General features: G+C 38.7%; 1 protein-coding gene across 1 annotated transcript in view; it reads right to left on the reverse strand.

Moving 5' to 3' along the window:
• The window catches only part of CNTNAP2 (contactin associated protein 2), a 677,682-nt gene that overhangs the window by 447,230 nt on the left and 205,533 nt on the right, over positions 1-24,919 (reverse strand). The window contains exons 2-3 of the mRNA XM_065752999.1: positions 17,632-17,742; positions 3,071-3,264 (exon numbers count right to left, since the gene is read on the reverse strand). Coding sequence (XP_065609071.1) covers positions 3,071-3,264; positions 17,632-17,742 — 305 coding nt within the window. The remainder of the gene's footprint in view (positions 1-3,070; positions 3,265-17,631; positions 17,743-24,919) is intronic.

Here is a 24,919-nt window from a genome sequence, read left to right on the forward strand (position 1 = left end):
TTTTACTGCATGATTACGACAAATCATAGTCTTATGAAATAGTTGTCAATATTTTGCAGGTTGTTTTGGCCCAGTTCCACAATGATCAGTACAAGGGACCCATGGACCCATGCCCCAGGAAAGGGGGAAAGGGAGATGGGCCTAAAAACAAAACAGTGGCAACAATCTAAGGAGGAAAGCTAGTTTACTACATAAGATACCAGAAAACAAAATAATATAATACAATATAATAGGAATTAAAGCTAATAAATAAAATAAAATAAGCAAGATAGTGATCAATAAACCGAAGGCCTACTGCTAAACACTGAAGGCAAGATGGCTAGCAAACATCTGCTGCTGGGTTGAGCCCCAAAGGAAAGACAATGTCTTGTGACAAAAACAGATTTTATCTTTCCCTCTGAGCAAAAAAAAAAACAAAAAACAACCTGCACCATCAGTGGCCTGAGCAGAGCCATGGGCTCCAGGGGGAGGGGAGGAAAGGTGGAAGGATGGGAGAAGGGTACACAGATAAAAGTTGGGTCTAGGAAAAGAAAAACAAAAAACATGGACAACAATTTGAAGAGGAACAGTAATGTTACAAATCTAACAAAACTGAACAACTTGGGAGAGACAAAAGTATCCAAAATCTGAGAATCTTATGGTAGTTAAAACTGCATGGGAAGCACAAGTGCTTTATCTCTGCGGCAGGTGAGAGAAAACATGCCAGAGAGAGCAGCTGATGTCTAGCCAGGATCTCCACCCTTCTTCCACTCCCCAACAGAGCATTATCTCTTTAATTCCCAACATGATGTTCTGATGTGGAATACGGGCTTCAAAACCACAAAACCACAGTATGTTTTCATTTTTTCTCCTTTAAATTTACTTTTGTCTGGAAACAACTATACTAGAGTATGGAACTGATGGAACTTTTCATTTATATCCTCTCTCACAGAAGGAAAATAAAAGATACAAATCCAAAGAAAAAGACTAAGTACTGTGCAATAGGATATTTAAGAGTATTAAATATTTCTGAGATTATTGCAGTCACTACAGCCAAAGAGTATGAATTTATGAGTTTAAATTGCCTATACTATCTACACTTATGACATGGAATCTGACTTGGACCTCACGCAGGATCTGCCTTATATTATCATTTTTTATGACAAAAAAAAATCAAGAAAACAAAAAAAAAACAAATTCTTCACCACCCCACTTCTACAGTGGGGAAGTCTGTATCCTCATAATGCTAAAACTATAATCCAGATACCTGTCTTCATGCTCAGTCACATTCCCTGTCTTTGAAACTTACTAGCAGTTAATAAGTACTGTATATTCAAGATTAAATGTGAGAATATGGCTTCATAAAAAAAATAATTGCTCTGTTTAGCAATGTTAGAGTCAATACTCTAGTGATACAGTTTTTTTTGTTTTGTTTTTGATAATCTGGGATAACTTGCAATTCTTACTCTATTCTTACAAGGCAGGACATTCACAGCAGCTGTACTGCATCAACCAGCTTGCCAAGCAAACACAAACAAAATTTATGATTCTGATGAGGCAGACTTCCACACAATTCATCACATGCTGCTGTAGGTGATAATGATTACCTGCTACACACCAACACACCAATAATATTCCCTGAATTCACTAAACATTTCTAACTGCTAATAAATAAGTGAAATATTTTCTAACAAAAGTTGTCAGTACTTCTGCATTAAGGTACAAAATAAGGATAAATCTTTCTACAAAGCCCTCAAAAATCTGGCTGCTTTGAAAACAGTTACAGCTGGGACTAAATCAACCAAATGACATAGTGGTGAAAGAATTTCCCCTTCAGGTAATAAGAACAGATTATTCCTCAGCCTGACTGTCCTGCTTTATGTATTGCTCAGACAACAAGCTTCATAGCCTTCTCATTCCTTTGGGAGACATTTATGATTTCAATAGTAGTTCCTTTAGAAGAGTCCTATTTCTAAGTAAAAATACTTGTACCCTTTAGTGTTGGTATTATATACAGAAGAGGCCTTGGAAGTGAAACCTGTTATACTGAAATTTAAACATGAGATTTATTTAATCAACACATGAGCAACATCCATACAACCTATTCCTCAATAATCTAAAGCAGTATCTGAGGTTTTCCTCTTTACTCTTGCTTCCACCCATCCTCAGCTTTTTCATTTTCATAATCCAGTGTGCTCCATAGAAAATGCTTTTTCAATAAATCTCAATAAAAAGTCTGCCTATATATACACTGATTTTTTTTTTTACGCAAACCATTAACCTCATGCTGCTTCTTTGATGTTCATTTTTAATAGACCATAATGTGAGAAATCTGACAGAAGCATAAATCTAAAATATAACAAAGCTAAAGCCTGTCTCTTTTGGCAGTATACTTCTCTAATGAAATGTAGTAGTTAATACAATTTTGTTTCATAAAGAATGATAGTATTTTGTTGTTATCAAGTATACTTTTCAAAAGACTAACCATGTAAATAAACTACTATGAGAACAGATATGTCAAATAATATCTATCATTTGATGTGAGTGAAATAGAAGGCAACTTTTCAGTGAGAAGAAAAAAAAACAAATGATATGCTTCCCTCTAAAATTATTAGAGCACATAGTTCCCTGTAGCTTCAATAGGGAAAACACCACATACTTAAGAAAATCTTCTTCCGTAGCATACACACACACACACAAAACAAAAACAACAAAAGAACACAAGCTTCCTTTCAAAATAATACTTTAGAGCAGAATTTTCAGAACTACTTATGTGTATCCCATTTATCCCATGAGAATTAAAACAGTGGGCAAACAAATAAACAAAGTATGAGAAACCCACTGTGGAATGGAATTAAGCAGAAAACATTGTTGTGCATCTTCTAATAACTGGTATTATACCAAAGAAGGCATCACTGAATCCTGGACAGGACTCTAGGCAACAGTTACAACTTGAATTACCACACTTTGAGATAAGCTTTGTTCTGTCCTCATAAACATAATGCAAACAAATTGTAAACGTACAAACTCTGAAAATGTAACCAGTTAAAATCATTACAGCATATACTTTCATTGTACATCAGTGACTTACCCAGATATTTCCATCCTGATGGTAAGGCTTCCAGTTCCTCCCTGTATCGCTACAGAGCATCCGATACTGAGTAACCCAGTCAGAACTGCTATACCTGCCTTGAGTTGCAATTGCACTGATCTGCTTCCTATTACCAAAGTCCACCTGCAGCCACTGATAATGATCACTGTCTGATGGAGACCAGCCTCCTGCACCTGTTGGATTGAAACAGAAGAGAGATGTAGACCTCAGACACTTGAAAAGGAACATATAGTTAAGATTGCTGGAAGGCAGGCCAGATGTGAAAAGTATAATATGAAAAAAGCATAAACATGCACAAAAGAAATGACTGCTTCAGTATAAATTCAAATGCATTACCTGCATTGACTTAACCATTTTATGATGTAGTTATAATTTAATGGGCTGCTTGCCAATGACTCAACATTTTTAAGTCTTAATTAGACTTTATTAGTTTATGCCACATTACAATTGTCCAAAGCCTGAATAATTTGCCATGAAGTTCTTTGTCAGAGTCAGTTGGTACAAATCAATAACAATCACTGGATTTCATAAGCTCTTCCAATAGCATTTCACATTAAAGAGATAATATGGGGGGAAAGTCAACCCTCTGCTGTATGCGTTGTTACAATGTACAGAGTGAAATATCTAGCAGGTACTCAAGGTCTGGATCTGGTTTTGATCTGCTGGATGTACAAGTTGTCACAGAGAACACTGACAGATGCCACAGAGAAATGTTATTGCTTTTCATGTGTCTATGAATTAACTTGATTGTAATTCTATTGACATTCTTATGAGCTACTAGCCTTATCAAAGAAGGACAATGATGCTAATATAATTATGTAATACTAAGACATTAATGCCATTTCTTACTCTTCTGAAGTACAGAATGTTACAGTAGAATTCATAGTCGGATGAGAGAATTATAAAGATTCTAAGATGGATATTATCATTATATACTTACTACAATCATAAAGATTAGGAAATAAATGAAATTAAAAAAAATAAATAAAGCAACCTAAGAGTTAGCAATACTGTAAAAAAATAAAACAACAACAAAAACCTGGACAGTTATGCTCTTTGTAGACCTAGTGTTACATTATACAAAGGGACAAAAAAACTTTACAGACTTACAGTGATTATAGGATTACTTTAGGATTTTAAGTTAGAATCAGATGGACGGCACAGTGTGAAATCATAATCATTGGCCAGTTTTTTTTTTTGCTTTTATTTTCAGTTACTGATTTCAATTGACATCACAAATCTAGCCTGATCAAAGAATAAACTCTTTGTTATGCTGTGCTATATACTGCCATCATTAGGCAGGAGCATTGCCTCAGTCTTAGACACCTTTAGAACTCATTCAGGCTCTACAGCTCATAATATTTCCTGGACATAGGCCATTCTAATGTTCTGATATCAATGATGCCAGAAGTGGTTGCCTTTCATTATAATTAAAGTGTAGCATTATGCTAAATGACATTTAAAAAAAAAGATGCACTAAACATGATTACTCAGAAATATTAATTTTTTGTAAATATAAAATAGATCTTCCGGAGTGGGGGAAGAAAAGCATTTCAAACTTTACTAAAAGTGCTTACAGGGAAGAGTAACTCCAGAAATCCTGAAATTAAGACCAGATCTATCTCTGCAGATAATGACAATAGCTCACAAAAAATAGAAAAGAGCTTCTTCATGATTACTATGCAGGGAAATTTGAACAATTAGATTCATATAGCTGCGTAAATAAAATGAGAAGAGAAAACAGTGGTTACTAAGATCTCCGCCCAATTGCTTTATTTTAGCCTGAGAGCATACAAATTATGATATTTGAAAAATAGCTTTTTAGTGGCTCAAAAAAGTAAGGTACAAATGTATACTCTCTAAAGTTATTACAGAATACAAAGCTTACATATCTATCAATAAGTTTTCCTACAGTGATTTAACTATAGAAAATGGATGACACACTGCAACAGTAAGAAGGTTAAAATAGATCTCGTTTCATACAGTGTCTCACATGGATTTATATTATGCAGGCTTACATTAAAGTAGGAGATTTAGTTAAGAAAGCTTAAATGGAAAAAGCTTAGCCATAATTAGACTGTTAATATAATAATAACTATAACACACTATAATTTTAGTGTATTCATAATGCTGAGTCAAATATTGCAACTGACAAACGTTCGTATCCTGTGAATTAAAACCAGGTTTACCTACAAATCCACTGAAAATTTAGATTCAGAAAATATCCATTAGGAAAAAGTGGGGTCTTAATTTTCCCCTTTTTTTCCTCAAATTTTAGGAGAGTCAGAAGATTTTCATCGCTTCATCTGTAACAAAATTTAATATGTGACAACATACAGTTACAATGTGAAAGCAGATGGAAACATGAGAATTGCACAGCATATGAAAAAGTCAACTTCTTAACATTGCTAATAAGTGAGACAAGATTTTAGTCAATATTACAGAGAACAGCAATTGTTCTGTTGGTTGCCTAACCAAATTTTGTATCTCAGTTCTACATTTGCCTTTCAGTTTTTCCAAATAAGTAAATAAAAATATAGTCAAAAGGATGAAGGATAAACACATTCAGCTAATGTGGATCAGCATGGGAAGGGAATTATCTGGGAATCAGTTACTAACTTTTCCTATCCCAGTTTGATTCACCAAGCTACGTAATGTTGGGGAGCTGATTAATTTCTTCATTTGGTCTGTGATATTTGCTTAACCTCCACTGAATCAAGGATTGATAAAAATGCTCTTGTTAGGTTTTCTTTTTTTTTCAGATTAATTTAGAAGAAACCTGGGTTAGATACAGTTCTCCCACCAACAGTGAGATTCCTGCAAAGGCTCTAAATTAATCAGAATATTTAAAGTACTTTTGTGTCTTCACTCAAAAAGTATTCACTCTAAAAATCTCATCTCCTTAGGAATGTGCATGTGCTTACAGCTAAGCATATCATTAAATTTTGCATTGAATAAAAATACCTCCCTCACTAGAATGAAAGGAACCTACCTGATACTGGACACAATAGAGAAGTTAATGACAAATAATTTAACAACTGTTGCCTTTTAAAAGGAATACGTAAATTAGAAAGTTGTAGGGTGAATACCCCAAAAGAATAGTACCCACAAAATAATGAAGGTGGACGGAATATTTTTGTATAGCTTATCCAGATGGTACAAAGACAACCAGTAGCTAGTAACAATTACCTGCTAACAACTCATTCACCTGGTAGATCACTTGATCATAGAAGGAGATCAGGTTATTCATGCTGGACCTGCCTTTCAGGAATCTACACTGTCTGAGCCTGGTCCTCTGGTTATCCTGCACATACTATATAATGACACTCAAGATTATCTGCTCCATAACCTTCCCTGGCACTGAAGTCAGGCTGACAGGTCTGTAGTTCTCTGAATACTCCTTGCTGCCCTTCGTGTAGATGGGAGTCATTTTGGCAAGGCTCCAATCCACTGGGACCTCTCTAGTTGACCAGAAATGCTGGCAGATAATATGGAAAGCAGCTTGGCAATCACCTGCACTGGCTCCCTCAGCACCCTTGAACAAGTGGCAAATCCAGTTAGAGCCATAGGTCTCTGTTTCCACCTTAATTGTGGGAGGTTTATTCTGCTCCCCATCTGAGATTTCCAGGTCTGGGGGTAGAGTGTCCTGAAGATAACTGCTCTGACTTTTAAAGACAGATGTAAAGAAGGCATTGTGAACCTCAGGCTTTTTCTTATTCTCAGTAGTGATGTTTCCTGTTGCATCCAGTAAAGGATGGAGATTCTCTTTGGCCCTCCTTTTACTGTTAACAAATTTGGAAAATATTTTTGTTCTCTTTTACTACAGTGGCACGGTTGAGTTCAAGCTTAGCTTTTGCTTTTCTAATTTTTGCCCTGCATATCCAAAGAACTTCTTTGTGCTCTCCTTGAGTTGCCTTTCATTTCTTCCGTAAGAGGTAGTTTCTCTTTTTCTCCTGGAGCTTCAGAGAAAGTTCCCTGTTCATCTACAGCAGTCTTCTTTCTGACCAGCTTACCTTATGGCACAGGGAGACAGTCTGCTCCTGTGCCTTTAAGAATTCCTCTTTGAAGAGTGACCAGCCTTCCTGGATCCCTTTACTCTCCAGGACTGAATCTCAAGGGACCCTCCCTACCAGTGCCCTGAACAGTTCAAAGTCCACTGTCTAGAAATCCAAGGCAGAAGTTTCCTTGACCTCCTTCCCCCCTCATGATTTCACCAATAATTAAGAACTCCACCTTTTTATTTTTGCTATGCCTAAGACAGCTCCCGACCTCTGTGTTTCCTTCCTGTATGCCTTCTCCATCCTCTACACACCTCAATCCCCTGAAGATCTTTTTGATAGTCTTTAGGCTTCTCTTAGCAACTTCATTACTGCTGGCCTGAGCTATTGGGATAATAACCAGAGGGGTGAATCAGACTAGGAAGTTTCTTAAATATTCCTGACCCAGGCCCCAAGTAGGCAGCAAACTTCCCTATGGGTAGGATCAAGTCAACAAATAGGGCCCTCTGTTCCTCTCAGAAGGGAGTCCCCTAGGACAACCAGCCTTCTTTTCTTCTTGGTGGAAGCAGTCTTGAGGTGTGGAGTCAACTGCCTAATCCTTGGCAATCCTGCTGGTGGACCTCCCATCACTTCCCCACTGACTTCTCCCTCAAATTACACAGGTGAACTGAGGTAGGTCAGAATAGGGTTTGCCTGTGATACCAAGTTGGGACTAGTTTCCACTCCTCTTAAATCATCCTCTTCTGCTCAATGACGATAGGGCAGGGATAATATGATAACCCCCCACCCCCCACTGTTTGGGGGATTATTATATAACCTCAATGTACCAGTGATACTTGCAAATACTCTGCAAAAGAATACTCTGCAAATGAAAACTTGATTGCTTTTGAAACAAGTGCACAATAAAAGAAATACAAGTTAAGTGGCATTTAGGAAAAGTATGAGAACTTTTAACACATCTTACAGGTATGGTTTTCATTCATGTGAAACTGGAATTAACTAGTTGCAAAGAGTAAGGAAGATCTATACTGAATATAAAACTCAAATACAAACTTTTTAATCATCCAGTGTTTGTGGCCATTAGTTCCTGCTAAAGTGCAAACAAAGTTATATGAATTCTGAGTTGAGTTAGAGAGCTAATTAGGTCTGTGTTTTGAGATGACAACAATAAGAACACAAACATTAGCTCTTTATAGGTTAATGTGCTAGTGCTTCAGTGTTTCAGAATACTAAATGTTCAACTCTGGGATTTTAGAATAGCTGGTAGTGGATTTAGTTACTTGGGGGATAAACAGCTACTGCTGCAATGATCCTTGGAGGACATAGAAAAATATATCTGCAATAAACACATCCAGCGCAAGGCTGCCAGCAAAAATGGACACATTTCTGCCAGAGTCAGCTGTTCATTAGCTTCAGAAGTTATTAATGAACCAAAGTGAGTTTTGCTGGAAATAAGCTATCTGCTCAGAAATTTCAGGCTGATTTGCTGTGTTGAGCTGTCTGTGGCCCTGGACAGCTCGCCATTTTGCTTATGGCTCCGAGTGGTCTTTGAAATGCTGCCTCTTCAAGTACTTGTTGGGGAAGAAGATTTTAACACAAAGTTGAAGACAGAGCTCAATATTACTATTATTTTTATCTCCCCCCCTCACCCCCCCCCCCCCCATTTAGACATGTGTCTAATAATCTAATTATGTTATTGAAGAGTTCAAAATAAAATAAATAAATATTTATGAACAGGAAAAAACTTCCATCCTTTCTGCTGTTATCATGTATTGTTGAATTAACTTAGCCAATCTTGCTTTATTTTTATCCAATTATTTAAGCTTCACTTTCCACAGAGTTTGTTACTTTGACTGTTATGTTGATTGATACAATGAGGAAGGCTAAAGCTCATCTGGAATTGAATCTGTCAAAAAGGATAAAGGATAATAAAAAAGGCTTTTTTAAGTATGTTAACAATAAAAGGAAGACTAGGGAGAATGTGGGCCGCCTACTAAGTGAGGGGGGTGTTCTGGTAACAGGGGATGCTGAGAAGGCGGAGATACTGAATGCCTTCTTCGCATCTGTCTTCATTGAAAAAGCTTTCCCTCAGGAATCCCAGACCCTGGAGGTTAGTGAGAGGGTCTGGGGAATGGGAAAATTTCCTTTAGTCAGGGAAAAGGTGGTTTGTGAGCACCTAGGCAATGCTAATGTCCATAAACCCATGGGACCCGATGGGGTGCATTCATGGGTGTTGAGGGAGCTGGAGGAGGTGACTGCTGAACAGCTCTCTATCATCTCTGTGAGGTCTTGGAGAATGGGGGATGTGCCTGAAGACTGGAGGATAGACAATGTCACTCTGGTCTTCAGTAAGGGCAAGAAGGAAGATCTTGTTAATTATAGGCCAGTCAGCCTCACCTCTGTCCCTGGAAAGGTGATGGAACAGCTTGTTCTGGATGCCATCTCCAGACAATTGGAAAAAAAGGAGGTTATCAGGAGTAGCCAGCATGGGTTCACCAAGGGGAGGTCATGCTCGACCAACCTGGTGGCCTTCTATGATGTTGTCACTGGCTGGGTGGATGGGGGGAGGGCGGTAGATGTAGTCTACCTTGATTTCAGCAAGGCGTTTGATACTGTCTACCATGATATCCTTATAACAAAGCTAAGGAAGTGTGGGATAGATGAGTGGAAAGTGAAGTGGGATGAGAACTGGCTGACTGGCAGAGTGCAGAGGGTTGTCATCAGTGGTGTAGAGTACAGTTGGAGGCCTGTAACAGTGGTGTAACCCAGGGGTCTGTGCTGGGTCCAGTTTTGTTCAACATATTCATCAATGACTTTGATGAGGGGATAGTGGTCATCAGCAAGTTTGCTGATGATATGAAGTTGGGAGGATTGGCTAACACACCTGAAGGCTGTGCTGTCATTCAGGGAGACCTGGACAGGCTGGAGAGCTGGGTAGTCAGAAATCAGATGAAATATAACAAAAGCAAATGTTGAGTCTTGCACCTAGGGAGGAACAATTGCATGCACCAGTACGGGCTGGGGGATGAGCTGCTGGAGAGGAGCTCTGAGGATAGGGACCTGGGTGTCCTGGTGGATGGCAGGTTGACCATGAGCCAGCAGTGTGCCTTTGAAACCAAGAGGGCCAATGGCATTCTGGGATGCATTAAAAAGAGCGTGGACAGTGTATGGGAACTGCTGAATCACGGCCTGAACCACTGATTGGTCACCTGAGGTGAGCACTGAGTCAGCTACAGGGGCACAGGTGAAGGTGATATACCTGTGTGATTGGAAGGGGTGGAGCCTGGCTCCACCTCTCCCAAACCCTATTTAAGGGCTGACCGCCACCAGGGAAGGATCTCTTCTCAGAGATCTCTCCCACGTGGAGTCCCCTGCGAGCCTTGATATCCTGAAGGTGAGCCATCTTCTCTTTTGTATTATTTGTATTCTATCTATATAGAACTGCTCAAAATATACTTTCATCTATACTGTTTCTTTGTGACATACCATCCTTGGGAGTTATTTACCCCACACTTGGCGAGCCAGGCTGCTCTACTGATAATAATCCATACTTACTCTATATGTCTTTTATTTGGAATATGCTTAAATGGGCCAGGGGGGAGAACGTTACCCCTGTAGACCAGACAATGCCTCGTCTAATTCCAGGGTTCATGGGGTCACCCTACTATAGGTTGGCATCCATTATTGAGAAATGGGGACCCACGTGGGTTCCAGGGACTGTCTCTCCCTCCCTATCTTATTTGACTGGCTACTTTCTAGGATTAGATAAGGACATACTCATTACCAAGGAGTGGTGGTTAGCCGCCTCTGCAGTATCCTGGCCTTTAGTAATGGCCATACTTAAATTAGATACTGCAAACATTAACATGGAGACTGAAAATCAATTATTAAGAGACCGTACTGAGAAACTTGAGCAAAAGCTGGGTACATTAACAACCAGAAAGCCTGGCCTAAATGTCCCCACAAGACAAATACAGAGTATATCGGTAGAGGACATCCAAAAATCAAAGGAGGCAGACTTAGATATGGCAGGAAAAAAGATCTCTAAGGCAGATCTCGAAACTCCATCTATGATGGACCCATTCGAGGTTCAGCCTATTATAACTCAAAAAACAAAAAAGGTACAGGATAGATCAGCAGGGGTGCCTCCTGACCAATGGCCCCCTGCTGAATCCTGCCTCCATGTGACTGCTCATCCATATACAGCTAATGAGTTGATGGACCTAGTACAGCGATTCCATCAAAAACCAAGGGAAAGCGTACTATCATGGCTCCTAAGGTTATGGGATGCAGGAGCTGAAACTATTTTAGTGAATGGGACAGAAATGTCAAAATTAGCGTCCATAACAATAAACCTGGCCTTGAGGCATAGGTTATATGCAGCCGTCCACTACAATGATGAAAACCATTCCATAATAGATTGGTTGATGGCAGCATGCCACCTAAAATGGCCTAACAAAACCGATGTTCCTCTCAATACCGGTTTGTGGTCCTCTATGGAGGACCTCCAGACATACATCAGAGAACTAGGTATGAGGGAGGCTATGTACGCAGACACTCTTGAAAGCCCCGATACAGAGAAATTTACAGTGGACATGAGAGATCTAATACTGCAGCAGGCCCCCTCCCACATATATGGGATGCTAGTTTCCATACTAAATCCGTTGGTGGCATCAGAGGCCATCGTACAGCAGGCAGCCCAGTTAGTGGCAGACTTAGGGGAGATGGAGAGTGTAAGAACCAGGCACAATGTTCGTGTGGTAGAAGACGCTGAGGCCTTCCCTATTAAAACTAAAAAGCCTGCTCCACGGACACCCCGATCAGGCCCTGTATGGGTATCCCAGAATACTATGTCCAATGACCTCATACAGGCTGGGGTTGCGTTTACCAAACTTGATGGGCAACCCAACCATGTTTTGTTACAGCAGTGGAAACAGCTTAAAAATGATCAAAAAATTCAGAGTGCTCCCAGAAAATCGGCAGTATGAATTATACAAGAAACACCAACAACAACCTGGGATCTGGCCTACTTTATAATACCAAACAGAAGGAAAAAACATCCGCAGGTGTCGCGGGCTACAGTGCCTGAGCCACCTGTGACAAAAGATTTGGATCTGGCAAAGTTCATGGATTAATGAAAATCACTGGTCCCCATAGGGCCTCCAGATGTGACCGGAGGCCCTTTGTAGAATTAACAATATTCTGGTCTAGGACAAATGTGCAGAAGGTGATGGCTCTAGTGGATGCCAGTGCAGAAACGTCAATTATATATGGTGACCAAACAAAATTTAAGGGTAATAGAGTGATGATTGGTGGGTTTGGGGGACAGACTGAAATAGTCACCCAAACATGGTTGAAATTGGGGGTTGGGCGTCTCCCACCCTGGGAGTATAAGGTGTCGATTGCCCCAATTCCAGAATATATCTTGGGCATAGACATTCTATGGGGTCTGGCTCTCCAGACGACTGTGGGAGAGTTCAGACTACGGCAGAGGTACATTAGTATCTGGACAATACAGACAATATTGAGGGGCCATGCGAAACATGAGCCCATTTGTTTGCCGAAACCACGCCAGATTACTAATGTCAGACAGTACAGACTCCCAGGGGGGCTAGAAGAAATATCAAAGACGGTGCAGGAATTAGAGAAAGTAGGTATTATAAGACCTGCACACAGCCCATATAATTACACCATATGGCCAGTACGGAAGTCAGATGGAACATGGAGAATGATGGTGGATTATAGGGAACTAAATAAGGTCACGCTGCCCATCCATGCGGCTGTACCCAATATTGCCTCCTTAATGGACGCTCTTAGTAGGGAAATTAAAACCTACCATTGTGTCCTGGATTTAGCAAATGTGTTTTTTAGCATACCTATTGCTAAAGAATCACAAGATCAATTTGCATTTATGTGTGGAGGCAGGCAGTGGACCTTTCAGGTCTTGCCACAGGGGTACGTGCACTCACCAACACACTGTCATAATATGGTGGCACGTGACCTGGCTGATTGGAGTAAACCGAACAATGTGAACCTATACCACTATATTGATGACCTCCTATTAACATCCGACTCACTGGAATCAGTAGGGTTGGAGGCATTACAGGCAGTAGACACTGTGTGCAACATGAAAAATTCTATGTCCAGTGTAAATATGCTTTTATGTATATATTAATAAATAAACTGCTAAGTTTTTTTAAGTCATGGATAACTATTCAATATTTTTTAAATGAAAATGTTTTTTCATAAGTCTGAATAGCTAACTTGGCTTGAATTCTGATATTGAAGGTTTTAATATCTACACTACGAAGTGCATAGGCCGTGTTCTCATGGACTTCTTCTCACAGAGCTGACGCAGAATTGATCTTATTAACTTACTTAAAAGGGTTAGGGAAATAGAAGAGTCATACCCCGTTATAGATAACATCTTGCATTTTCTATACAGAAACCAAAATTTAACACTCCACTGAGAAAAATATACTGTCTCAATTACACCCATTTCAACATTTTAAATTACTGAAGTTTCTTTTTAGTGATATGTCAATAGTTCCTCTAAAAGGGCAAGATCAGAGCCACAGATAAGAAGCAACATGAAATCACTGACAGGACTTACATAGTGATGCTAAAAAAACCTGCTTTTTGAACATCAGCCGTCCTACAGACGTTTACCCCACATTATATTATCAGTTTTGTTGGCAGCTTCAGATTTCTGAGTACTGGACTTGGAAGAGAACCTAAGAAGCCAAATTGCTTCTTTATTTCAGTTTTTCAAAAGATAATGAATATTGGAATGTATGGAAATTATGACCTTCTCACTGTTTGCTGGGATTATTGTTGAAGTTCTGAGACTCTGCTCAGTTTCAAAGAGCTTCCAATTATATTACATAATACTATGTTACATTGAAATAACGTAGAAATTCTTTCCTAAATTAAAATGATATGAGGTAGTTGATGGGCAGCATAAATTCCCATACTAGTGAGAAGTTTAAGGTCCAGTAGCTTAGGAATCATTAAAAGGAAGATTGATGCATTATATCAAACTTGTGCTAAGAATCCTCATTATGTGATACAGCCCATTGGTTCTACTGATGGCAGGTCATAAGATGTTAGACCTTATAACCTTGACATCACATATGTACAAGTTTTAGATAATCTTTTCATAAGCTCTAGAATGAGTTAATTGAAAACTCTCCTTTGTTTTCAGTTTACTTGAGAAGGTGGTAGCAACATAGAATAGTTCTGCAGAATTGGCAGGAGGAAAATGAAAGGAAAAGAGAAACCTGTTTATTTTAATTTACTAACTGGATTTCAATTAAAATGTGTTATGGTGCAATCAGTAACTTAATGGCATATATTAATGCAAACTACTTCTCTTAGTCATTTTGAAAAGGAAAATGTAATGTATTTTGCAAAGCTAACGCATTCCAAGTTACTGCAAATGTTACACTGTATCTTTTAACGCACCAGGAATTCTAAGTTCAGTTTGCATAGATATAGAAAATGAGATAGTTACTGAGAAAATAATTCCAGGAAGTTTGAACAAAACATAATATTCCAAGCTTTTGCTTATAAGCCTCTAACAAGTCAAAACTCACCATGCTCTTCCTTCTCTAAACCTACTTACACTATACAATTCACCACAATTCACTGTCTAGTTTTCTCCTATGTTTTGCAACATCTCAAATTTCGAAGGTTTTTTTTCTTCCTTTTCTACATACATATCTGGGACAGCAGCAATTGATCTACTCTGCAATAATTCCAGTGTGGTGTATTCAGAATTATTAAGAAGTTATATTGCAGAGGAGTCACTGTCCTTTGCTTACAAAGAGAAAAGAATAGAAGGGTCTACAGCTTCTTTGGCCTTCTTGTTTTTTTTTTTTATTTCTTTCCACAATAATAAAATGATAGCATTTTTCGTAGCTACAATAATTCAAAGCACTCAGAAGGTAAAGTAGGGGAGGCCACCAGTAGGACAGCTGGGATGAGTCATAGGTAAAAGGAACAGATTTGCACTGTGTAACCCCAGGCTTCTGACTTTCCGATTGTGGAGATTGATTTATGTAATTGTTACAGCTCTGATTCTAAGACTCACTAACATAAACACTAGGGCTTCAAAATTATATACATTTTAAATATGTTTGCAAGAGATTGACAAACCTGAAAGTAACTACTGAAAATTTATTTCTCCAATTGAACATTTCTTCCTCTAACCAAAGCTAACTATTCTTTTGTCTTGTTACTTGTTTTACATCAAGCTCGCTGTACTTCTTGCTTACACAAATTAGAAATAAGGACTGGAGCGGCAGAATAGAAGATAGGAATCTAAACAGATTGAGTGAGAGATGACCTTTTCTAAGCAAGTTATTACTTTATCAGTCAATTCTGGACTTCCTCTTTATATGAAGTATGTGTAATAATCATTACATCAGTGAAGACTTACAGTGAAAACTGTAGAATGATGTGAAAATCTGAGAAACAGCCTCACATACTATAACAAAACACAGAATACTTTAAGCATATGTCTTAAAGTTTTTAGATCCATGTTTACCATTTCATGAAATTTTAGTACTGTTTGTCTAGATCACTATTTAAGGGATTTATGTAGAAAGTGGTAACAAACATTAAGAGGAAATCTGTGGGTGTTTCAGAAACCTCCTAAGGACTATTTAAAATATTAAGCTCTTCAATGTGTACCTTTCCATTCTCCACATTTATAGCAGATATTATAACCTTAATAACATGATGTAACTGCAGTCAATCAGTGTCTTAATCAATGGAATAAAATATACTATTCTAATCTAGTAAAGTATTTGCTAGTCTAGATTAAAATGACACAAAAGTAGCAAAGAAATTTAATATGGAGTTGGAGAGTGGAATTTTCAAAAGTGTATTTCCTCAGTTTAAAGAGTTTGAGGCTATAGGAGGGAGCGCAGTGTGGTTTAAATAGCATATTCAATTTGAGAAACCATCAGCTGATAATGACTCTGGAAAAAAAAAAATAGATCTTATTACCGGTTTCATTAACAATATCTGTAATTCCATGATGTAAGAAAATAGTTCAACATTAACACTAAGCTATTTTCCATCACTTATAGAAGCAGCAGGATAAACACAGTGAAGATATAGTTCCCTCATTACTCATAGTAATGAGTATTGTAGTAATTTTACTGGTAGTCGTATAAGGGAGGTAAAATGTTCATATAGAAACTTCAGTCTTGAGAAGTTTTGTAAGTATTAAAAAATGGATAGCAATAGTCTAATTCGGTGAGTATCTGAGCAAAGAGAAGCAAGAAAAGTAGATCTAAATGACCTATTAATAGAGTAAATAGAAAAAAATGGTTGATTAATGAAACCATTGTAGATTCATATTGCTGAAGAAGCATCATTAAAAGAAACTGCAATGAAGAGATTGTAAGGGGAGGATAATTTAGTTAAAGGAAAAATATAAGTTTTAAATGCTTGGTTTGTCTTTCACTTGCAATACAACAGAAGTCTAGTAAGCTAAAAGGAGAAATTCATGTAAAGTAAATATGACACTCTTTCCCTCAGGGCAATATATAATATATATAATATATATTATATAAATGTTATTCCAGTATTTTTCCCCTACTTTAGAATAAATAATAGAATTCAAATGAACTCAACTATGATCATGATACAGAAGGATTAAACATAAATGAAAAGCATTGTTTTAGAATTAAACTGCTTAGTATTTATTTTCACTGCTAAACTGAAAACAAAAATTAGAGTAGCTATCAAAACTTGTGTTCAGACATTGTAACAGAAAGAATTAGATTTGTTAAAAGGGACGTAATGAAGTCTTCTGAAGTAAACTCAACTCCTGCACTCTTCTCAAGACATCAGAAAATGAGAATCTATTTTCATTCATAAAACTTCTAAATTTTCAAAACAATGAAAAATGTCATGCACTAGCCTGCAGATGTAAAATCAGAGAAACTGCTGATGCTACTGACAGGCCATGTGCTTTGCATTAACTCAGAAAAATTCTAGGACTGGAAACTGTCAGTTCTATTTCCCTAAGTTTGTCTTCGGCTTCTGTTTAAGTCATTTTGTTGTAATAGCAGCTGGGGAAAGGGATACATACGGTTATACACATTTCCTTGTAACTTTTTATTCTTTTTCTGATGTTCTTTCTGACTAAAACTGAGAAGTTTCTGTAGTGCTAGAAGAAGCTGAACAACAGAAAGCATTGCAAATGTGGGAAACAAGTCAACAAAGCAAATCAAGGCTCTCAGTTTTTTTTACCCTATGAAGGTATGCCCTTTCAGCTGAAGTCATTTATGCAACTGTACCATGTGACTCCATAAACTTTACAAATTTTATTTGCTTTTTCAGCATTTTTTTCTCACTGTGGTGTAATTACTGTCACATGCAATGTAAAAGAAATTCATTCTGTTTACAAGACAGCTAATTTTTTTTAATGAACAGTAGCACTAATCCCTTACATAAAAGCATTTTCATATTAAACAATCATGCACTGCTTTTTCTCAGAGATATGAATATAAGGTTAATGCCCCTTACCTCCTCGTTTGTTTAACTTGGCATACCCAGGCACATAGCTACTTGCCATTGATGATGAACTGCTGAAGGAGGAGTGGGGTAATGCTGAGACCAGAGGTTCATCACACTTTTCTGAAACACAGGAAAAATTATTTACTTTATGCCAATAAATATTCATACACATTAAGGGACAATGCATCCTTTATTTTTATTTTGGGTAAAAACACAGTTGTGTCACTTGTGTATGTGCAGAATACATGTGGATACATCCCAACATTTCAGTAAAAACCAGACAGGTACCTCAGCACCATCCAGTTGTTCTCTCACTCTACCCCTTCCCAGTGGGATGGAAGAGAGAATAATAATAATAAAGAAGTAGAACTCATGGATAGTGATAAAACTATTTACTGAGATAGAGAAAAGGGAAAACAGTTATGATTGTATATGTATATATATAATGTATAATGTCTCTCTCTATATTATGTAACAAGTGATGCACAAGTAATTTCTTATCACCCCCACAGTGATGCCCCTGAGCAGTGGAAGAGAGCAAGATGAACCATTAATCCCTTCAAAACTCCTTCTGTTTGATGTAATGTGACACAGAATATGCTTTTGACTAGTGGAAGTCAGCTGTCCTGTTTCCTCACACCATCTTGGGCCCTTTGCTGTGAATGGTTTTGGATCTATACAACATAGCTGAGAAGCTATATAAACATTATTGTGCTATCAATTTTTTTTCTCCTAGAACCAAAACATGGGATCATACTAGACACTCTGAAGAAAACTATTCAGTCCAAGCTGAATTTAAGAAAAAGCAGAACAAAACTGAAAATAAATAGTTCAAAAATTTACAGCGAAGTTAGCTAATGGCGATGCCTACCATGGACAACCACTCTCCTTAGGGATATTTATAATAAACAAACAAAAAATGCCTGCCTTTAAATATCTAGAATGCATATCTAGAATGCTTTTGATGATAAGCAAACATAGTGATGAAGAAAATCATCATGAAATTATTGTGAGAAGTAGATAACTTTGAGTTCTGTAACAGAAGTGCTGATAACCTGTTATTATAATAGAGAAAGTAAATTAGGGCATATGAATAAATGACTATGAATTATTACATACTACAGATTTACTGAAGAAAGGAAAATATTCTTTTTCTTAAAATAATCTTGATAATCCATCTGAGCATTTCATTTATAGTTTGCTCAGTATAAAGAAGATTAATGTATTATTATCATCTAAGATGGAAGCAACCTGAAATCAGAATCTTTGTTTTTCTTATACAGAAAAAAAATTAAACCAAATCTCTGCCTGTGTAGTATAAAATTATGCAAATTAGAATGGAGAGAATTGGCTTTTGATTTTTCACATATTAAGGTCAGATAAATAAAGTACTTCTCTTCAATCCAATTATTTCATTAGTTACCTGAACAGATGGGTAAAATTCAGAGGTACTACTACACAAGAAAAAACATAACTTACACCTGTCACCTTTGTTAATCTTTTAAAATACACACTCTGTAATATAGGCTCTGCTATAAATGGAAACATCCTCAACTTATGCATTTGGAAAACACTATTCATCCCTGGTAGGCAGTGTAATTAATACTCAACCACATGTGATTGTGGTGCAAGTACAAAACTATGATCTAGAAAACCAGATCACTTACAGAAACAGAATTAATGCTTGTATGGGAACTGCTGAATCACGACCTGAACCACTGATTGGTCACCTGAGGTGAGCACTGAGTCAGCTACAGGGGCACAGGTGAAGGTGATATACCTGTGTGATTGGAAGGGGTGGAGCCTGGCTCCACCTCTCCCAAACCCCATTTAAGGGCTGACCGCCACCAGGGAAGGATCTCTTCTTGGAGATCCCTCCCATACGGTGTCTCCTGTGAGCCTTGACATCCTGAAGGTGAACCATCCTCTCTTTTGTTTTATTTGTATCCTATCTATATAGAACTGCTCAAAATATACCATCATCTATACTATATCTTTGTGAAGTACCATCCTTGGGAGTTATTTACCCCACACCATGCTAGCCTTCTGATCAATTCAAAGTCTGCCCTTCTGGAGTCCAAGGTAGCAGTTTTGCTGTTCCCCCTCCAGGCACCACCAAGAGACAAGAACTCTACCATTTTGTGGTCACTCTGTCCAAGACATCCCCTGACCTCCACATCTCCCACCAGATCTTCTCTGTTTGCAAACAGCAAGTCTAGTGAGGCAGCTCTTCTCATAGGCTCTCTCACGAGCTGCATCAGGAAGTTATCCTCCATGTACTCCAGAAATTTCCTAGATTGCTTTTTCTGTGCTATGTTATATTCCCAGCATACATATGTCAGGCAAATTGAAGTCTCCAATGAGGACAAGGGCTGGAATTGCCCAGCTCCTGCCAGCTGCTCGTAGAACACCTCATCTGCCTCTTCATCCTAGTTCAGCCATCTACAACAGATGCCCACCAGGATGTCTGCCCTGTCAGCCCTTTCCCTGATCTTTACCCATAGGGATTCAACCTTATAATCCCCAGCCATAAGCTTAGTAATATCAAAGTACTCTCTAACACAGAGCCACGCCGTCCCCCCTCCTTCCTTGCTTATCCTTCCTGAACTGCTTGTAGCCATCCATTGCAGCACTCCAGACATAGGAGTGGTCCCACAATGTTTCTGTAATGGCAACTAGGTCATAGCTTGCCTGCCACACAATGGCTTCCAACTCTTCTTGTCTTTTGCCCATGATGTGTGCATTGGTGTAGATCACTTCATCTGAATCCCTCACTAATCCCATTACCACTCCCACAGGCTCATATCTAGCAGACCTGGTTTTATCCCCTTCCCCTTTAATGTGTAATTTAATACACTCTCTACAAGTCCTGCCAGTTCCTGGGCAAGTAGACAGGTGATACCCATTGGCAGACCTCAGGCCAGGTTCCGAGTAGACCGCCCCATGATCAAAGAACCCAACATTCTTGCATTTGCACCATCCTCTCAGCCACGTGTTTTTAAGATAGGTTTTCCTGGTTGTCTCAGTGTCTTTTCCTGCCACTGTAAGAATAAAGGCAAATACTCCTTGTATGTCTACTCCATCAACTAACTTTCCCAGTCCCTTAAAATCATTTTTATAGTCCTCAGGGTTCTGTCAGTGACCTCATCACTGCCAGCCTGAACTATCAATGAAAGATAATAATCAGAGGGGTGGATCAGACTGGGAAGTTTTCTAGAAATATCCCTGACCTGCACCACAGGGAGGCAGCACACCTCCCTATGGATAGAGTTAGGCTGATGTATTGGGCTCTCTGTTCCTCTCAGAAGGTTGTTACCTATGAGTATCACATTCCTTATGTTTTTGGAGGAGGTACTCTTCAATCATGGAGCTGATCACTTCACCTTAGACAAATTTGGAGGCAGTCCTCCTACCTCATCCTCAATCCTCACTCACCTCTCCCTCCAGTTTCAGGGCTTCAAACCTATTTCATAGAAGCACTTGAGGAACAGAGGTTGGTCAGGATGGGGGTTGCCTGCACTGCCGAGCTGGGACCTGCTGCCATTCCTCCTCTCCTCTCAAGTTGGCTCTCTGTTCTACTACAGCAAGGGAGAGGGTCCACTATGTCTTGGGGGGATGCGATCTCTGTCTCTCTCACAGAGTCACTCCACCAGTCAATCTCCCACTTATGCTCTCTGATGGTCCTCAGTCTCTCTAACTCCTCCCTAAGCTCCACCACCAGGCTGAGCAGCTCATCCAGCTGCTCGAACCCCACACAGCTGGTGTCCTTCCCATCCCTCCCTGGCAGCAGCAGGCTCAGGCACTCCCTTCAGTCAGAGACCTGATTTACCACATTTCTGGGCAGGCCCTCTGTCTGGGTTGTTACAGTCCTCTTGGGACTGTATTGTTACAGTCCTGCTGTCTGTTAGAGACCATGTTTGGAGTTGTGGTCTCAGGGTCTGTCAGTAGGAGAGCTGGTCTCCTGAGCAAAGACAAAAGCACTCACATGTCATGCCACAAGACCCACCTCCCACACCAGCTGATGCTGTAATGTATGGGCAGTGTGGGCTGTGCTCACACTCTGACTTCCCTCCCTGCTGTCAGTGGACAGTAACATCCTTTTCTCACCTGATACATTATGTGTACTCCCGAGGGATGCTTTTAGCCTCACAGCAAAGGGTCAAGCTCAAGTGATAAGATTTCTCTGTTACTATCTGGCCATCATTAGGTTTACTTAGTGGATCTCATGATAAAATGCATTTGTGCAAATCATTTAGATGAGAAACCTAGTGTACTACAGTAGAGACAAGAAGAAGGATCAGAGAAGTGTTTTGGTTTTGTGGTTTTGATGCCGGTATTCCACATCAGAACATCATGCAGGGAGTTAAGGAGTTAATTCTGTTGGGGAGCAGCAGAGAGGCAGAGCTCCGCACCGGATTCCAGGCCGCTCTCAGCCTGGGCGCGCTTTCTCTGCTGCCGTGGAGGTTCGGCACGTGTGCTTCCTCTGCAATTCCTCCCTAACATAAGCTTCCAGCTTTTGGTTTGGAAACTGTCTTTCTCTCAATTGTTCAGTTTTATTAGATTTAGTAAAGTTACCGTTCCTTCTCAAATCGTGCCGTTGTTATTTCTTTTTGTAGACCCATCTATTCCTTCTGTTTCCGCCCCCCCCTCCCCGCCCCGGGGCGCACGGCTTTGCTCGGGCGGCTGCGTGGCCACTGACGGTGCAGTTGTTTTTTTTTTTTTTCTTTCCTTTCTCTCTCCCCTCTCGGTTTCCCTTGGGTGACTGTCATGACCCACACATGTCATGACCCACACTTGTCACTGTTGGGATAACACTGTGACAAAAAGTCATAACTAAGAACCATTTATTAGATCTGACTCTGTGAGTGTGAAAAAGAATTCATTTAATATTTGCAGAGAAGACTTACAATTGAGCAATGTGCAGGCCTGACATACCATTTGCAGGCCACTTGTTCAAACTCTTGAAGCCCATTGTCCCATTTTGTACAGTGCAAAGGCTGGCAATGGTTAAGTGAAACATTGGAAGGTAGTCACAGCCTCAAAAAGAATACCAAGAATATGATGTATGTCAATTAATGAGCCACAAGAGTGACAGAAGAACATAATTACAATCTTCATGTCCTTTCCTCAAAATTTATTTCAGACTTCAGATGATTGAAGAAAAATTTTGTGAAGGATTTGTAAGGGAAGGGTGGTAAACAAATTCTAAAATGTCAGTAAAAATATTTTTTGTCATCAGAATATTTGATCCACCACTCTTTAATACAATAAATATTTTTTGGTGGAATTCGTCTAAATTTGGTGCAATGCAAGGACTTCACTGTTCCCTGCAGACGCCTGTGAGCACTTTTGTTTAGGGAAAACAGTCAGCCATTTATTCAGAGAATAATTTCACTATATATAAAGGTACAAAGACATAGTGATTGTTCCATTCTTAAAGTGTTCAGGGCCAAGGTAGATGAAGCTTTGAGCAATTTGGTCTAGTGAAAAAAGTTCCTGCCTATATGTCGGGGTGCTTAAACCAAATGATCATTGGAGTTCCCTTGTAACACAAACCATTCTGTATTTATCATTACCTACTGTGTTTTGAATGATTGCACTGGTTGCACGATGTTTTACCTGAAAAAGTTTAGAGCTGGAGATTACAATTTCAACCAATATAATTCAGTCTCCACTAATCCTTTTCATTCTGTGCCTGAATGTGATCATGTATTGACCGAGACAAATTTTTGCATTGAGATTTCAAGTTACATTATAGAATATAAGAGACAGCGTAACTTTTGCGCTTCCATTTAATAAAACATTTACTCTCCACAGGTACCCCAGAAAATGAATCTTTTGTTAAGTGAATGCATAAAATACTCAGAGATATTTCCTAGTTGTAGAAAATCCAGGTTGAGTACTGTCATCTTTCAGACTAACTTCATGAATGGATGTGCTGCACACTTAGAAACACAGAAAAAACTCTCTCCCTGAAGTTGTATTGAATTTTCTGAAAGGCATACAGAAAAAGAGCATCAATTCTGGCTGAGATACCAAAGCATCATAATTTACTTCAGATTAGAGGCAGCTTTTTTTTTTTATCTAAAAAAACCTTTTTTTTAATCTCAAAAAGTGCGCTGAAAGTAGAATTCAGCCTTTTGCCAATATTACTATTTCCAGTCATAAACAAATAGCAATTAGCTCAGTATAATGCTTTTCAGTATTAATCAGTCTTTATGATAGTATATTTGCCTGTGGATATGAGAAAAATGATTTCTAAATGAGGGAAAATGGAAGACAGAAAAAGTGTAAGCAGGAAATAAATAGTAAATGAACAAATATATTCAGAATAATACCATTAATATGGATATAGCCTGATATTTACTAAATTTTGTTATATCAGTCCATCATTTCCAAATTACGAACATGTGGTTTCATCACAGCTATTAACCTTGCAAGCAGTGCAGAAGAGAAACTGAATAAATAAGAAATAAGTGGAGTAAGTTACCAATAGGCAGTTCATCCTGAGCGTCCCTGCGAGTAAAAGTGTCTGCTGGTCTCTTTTGTGCTAAAGAAACACAAAACAAAATAATACAGAAACAAACACATAAAAATTTACATACACTGTGGACTGGACACAGAGACCAATAGGGGATACTTGCAAGCAAGTTAAAATTATAAAGTAGATAAACCTCTTGTTCAGGATTCCCAAATAAATATTTATTCTTTAAAGATATGACAGAAATTAAGCTCTGAAGTTATTCAGTTGGACTAAGATGACCTAAAATATCTTGAAGGCCTATAAGACTCATAAGGTTTTCCGAATACGTGAGAACTAGGTAAAATCAAAAGATTCTGAAAAACTTATTTAAAACTAATCTCAAATATATGGAAAAATATAATTATGAATGAAGTACTATTTACTAGAAATCTACCAGCAAGAATTGGAAGAGTGTAATAATGGGTAGGAGGCACAAGATTAAGACTGCAAGAGACAGAAAAAAACTTTAGCAAAGAATCACAGAATTGTAGGGGTTGGAAGGAACCTTTAGAGATAACCTAGTCCAATCCTGCTACCAAAGCAGGCTCCCTAGACCAGGTCATGCAAATAGGCACCCAGCTGGCTCTTGAACATCTCCAGAGAAGGATACTCCACAACTTCTCTGTGCAACCTGTACCAGTGCTCAATCACCCTCACTGTGAAGAATTTCCCCTCACATTTGTGCGGAACTTCCTATGCTTCAGTTTGTGGCTATTTCCCCATGTCCTATCACCACATACTGCTGAAAAGAGGTTGGCCTTGTCCCTTTGCCCC

The sequence above is a fragment of the Cyrtonyx montezumae genome, unplaced genomic scaffold (genome assembly GCF_038088225.1).
Source record: "Cyrtonyx montezumae isolate F1298 unplaced genomic scaffold, pur_monq_1.0 scaffold_8, whole genome shotgun sequence".
NCBI lineage: Eukaryota > Metazoa > Chordata > Aves > Galliformes > Odontophoridae > Cyrtonyx > Cyrtonyx montezumae.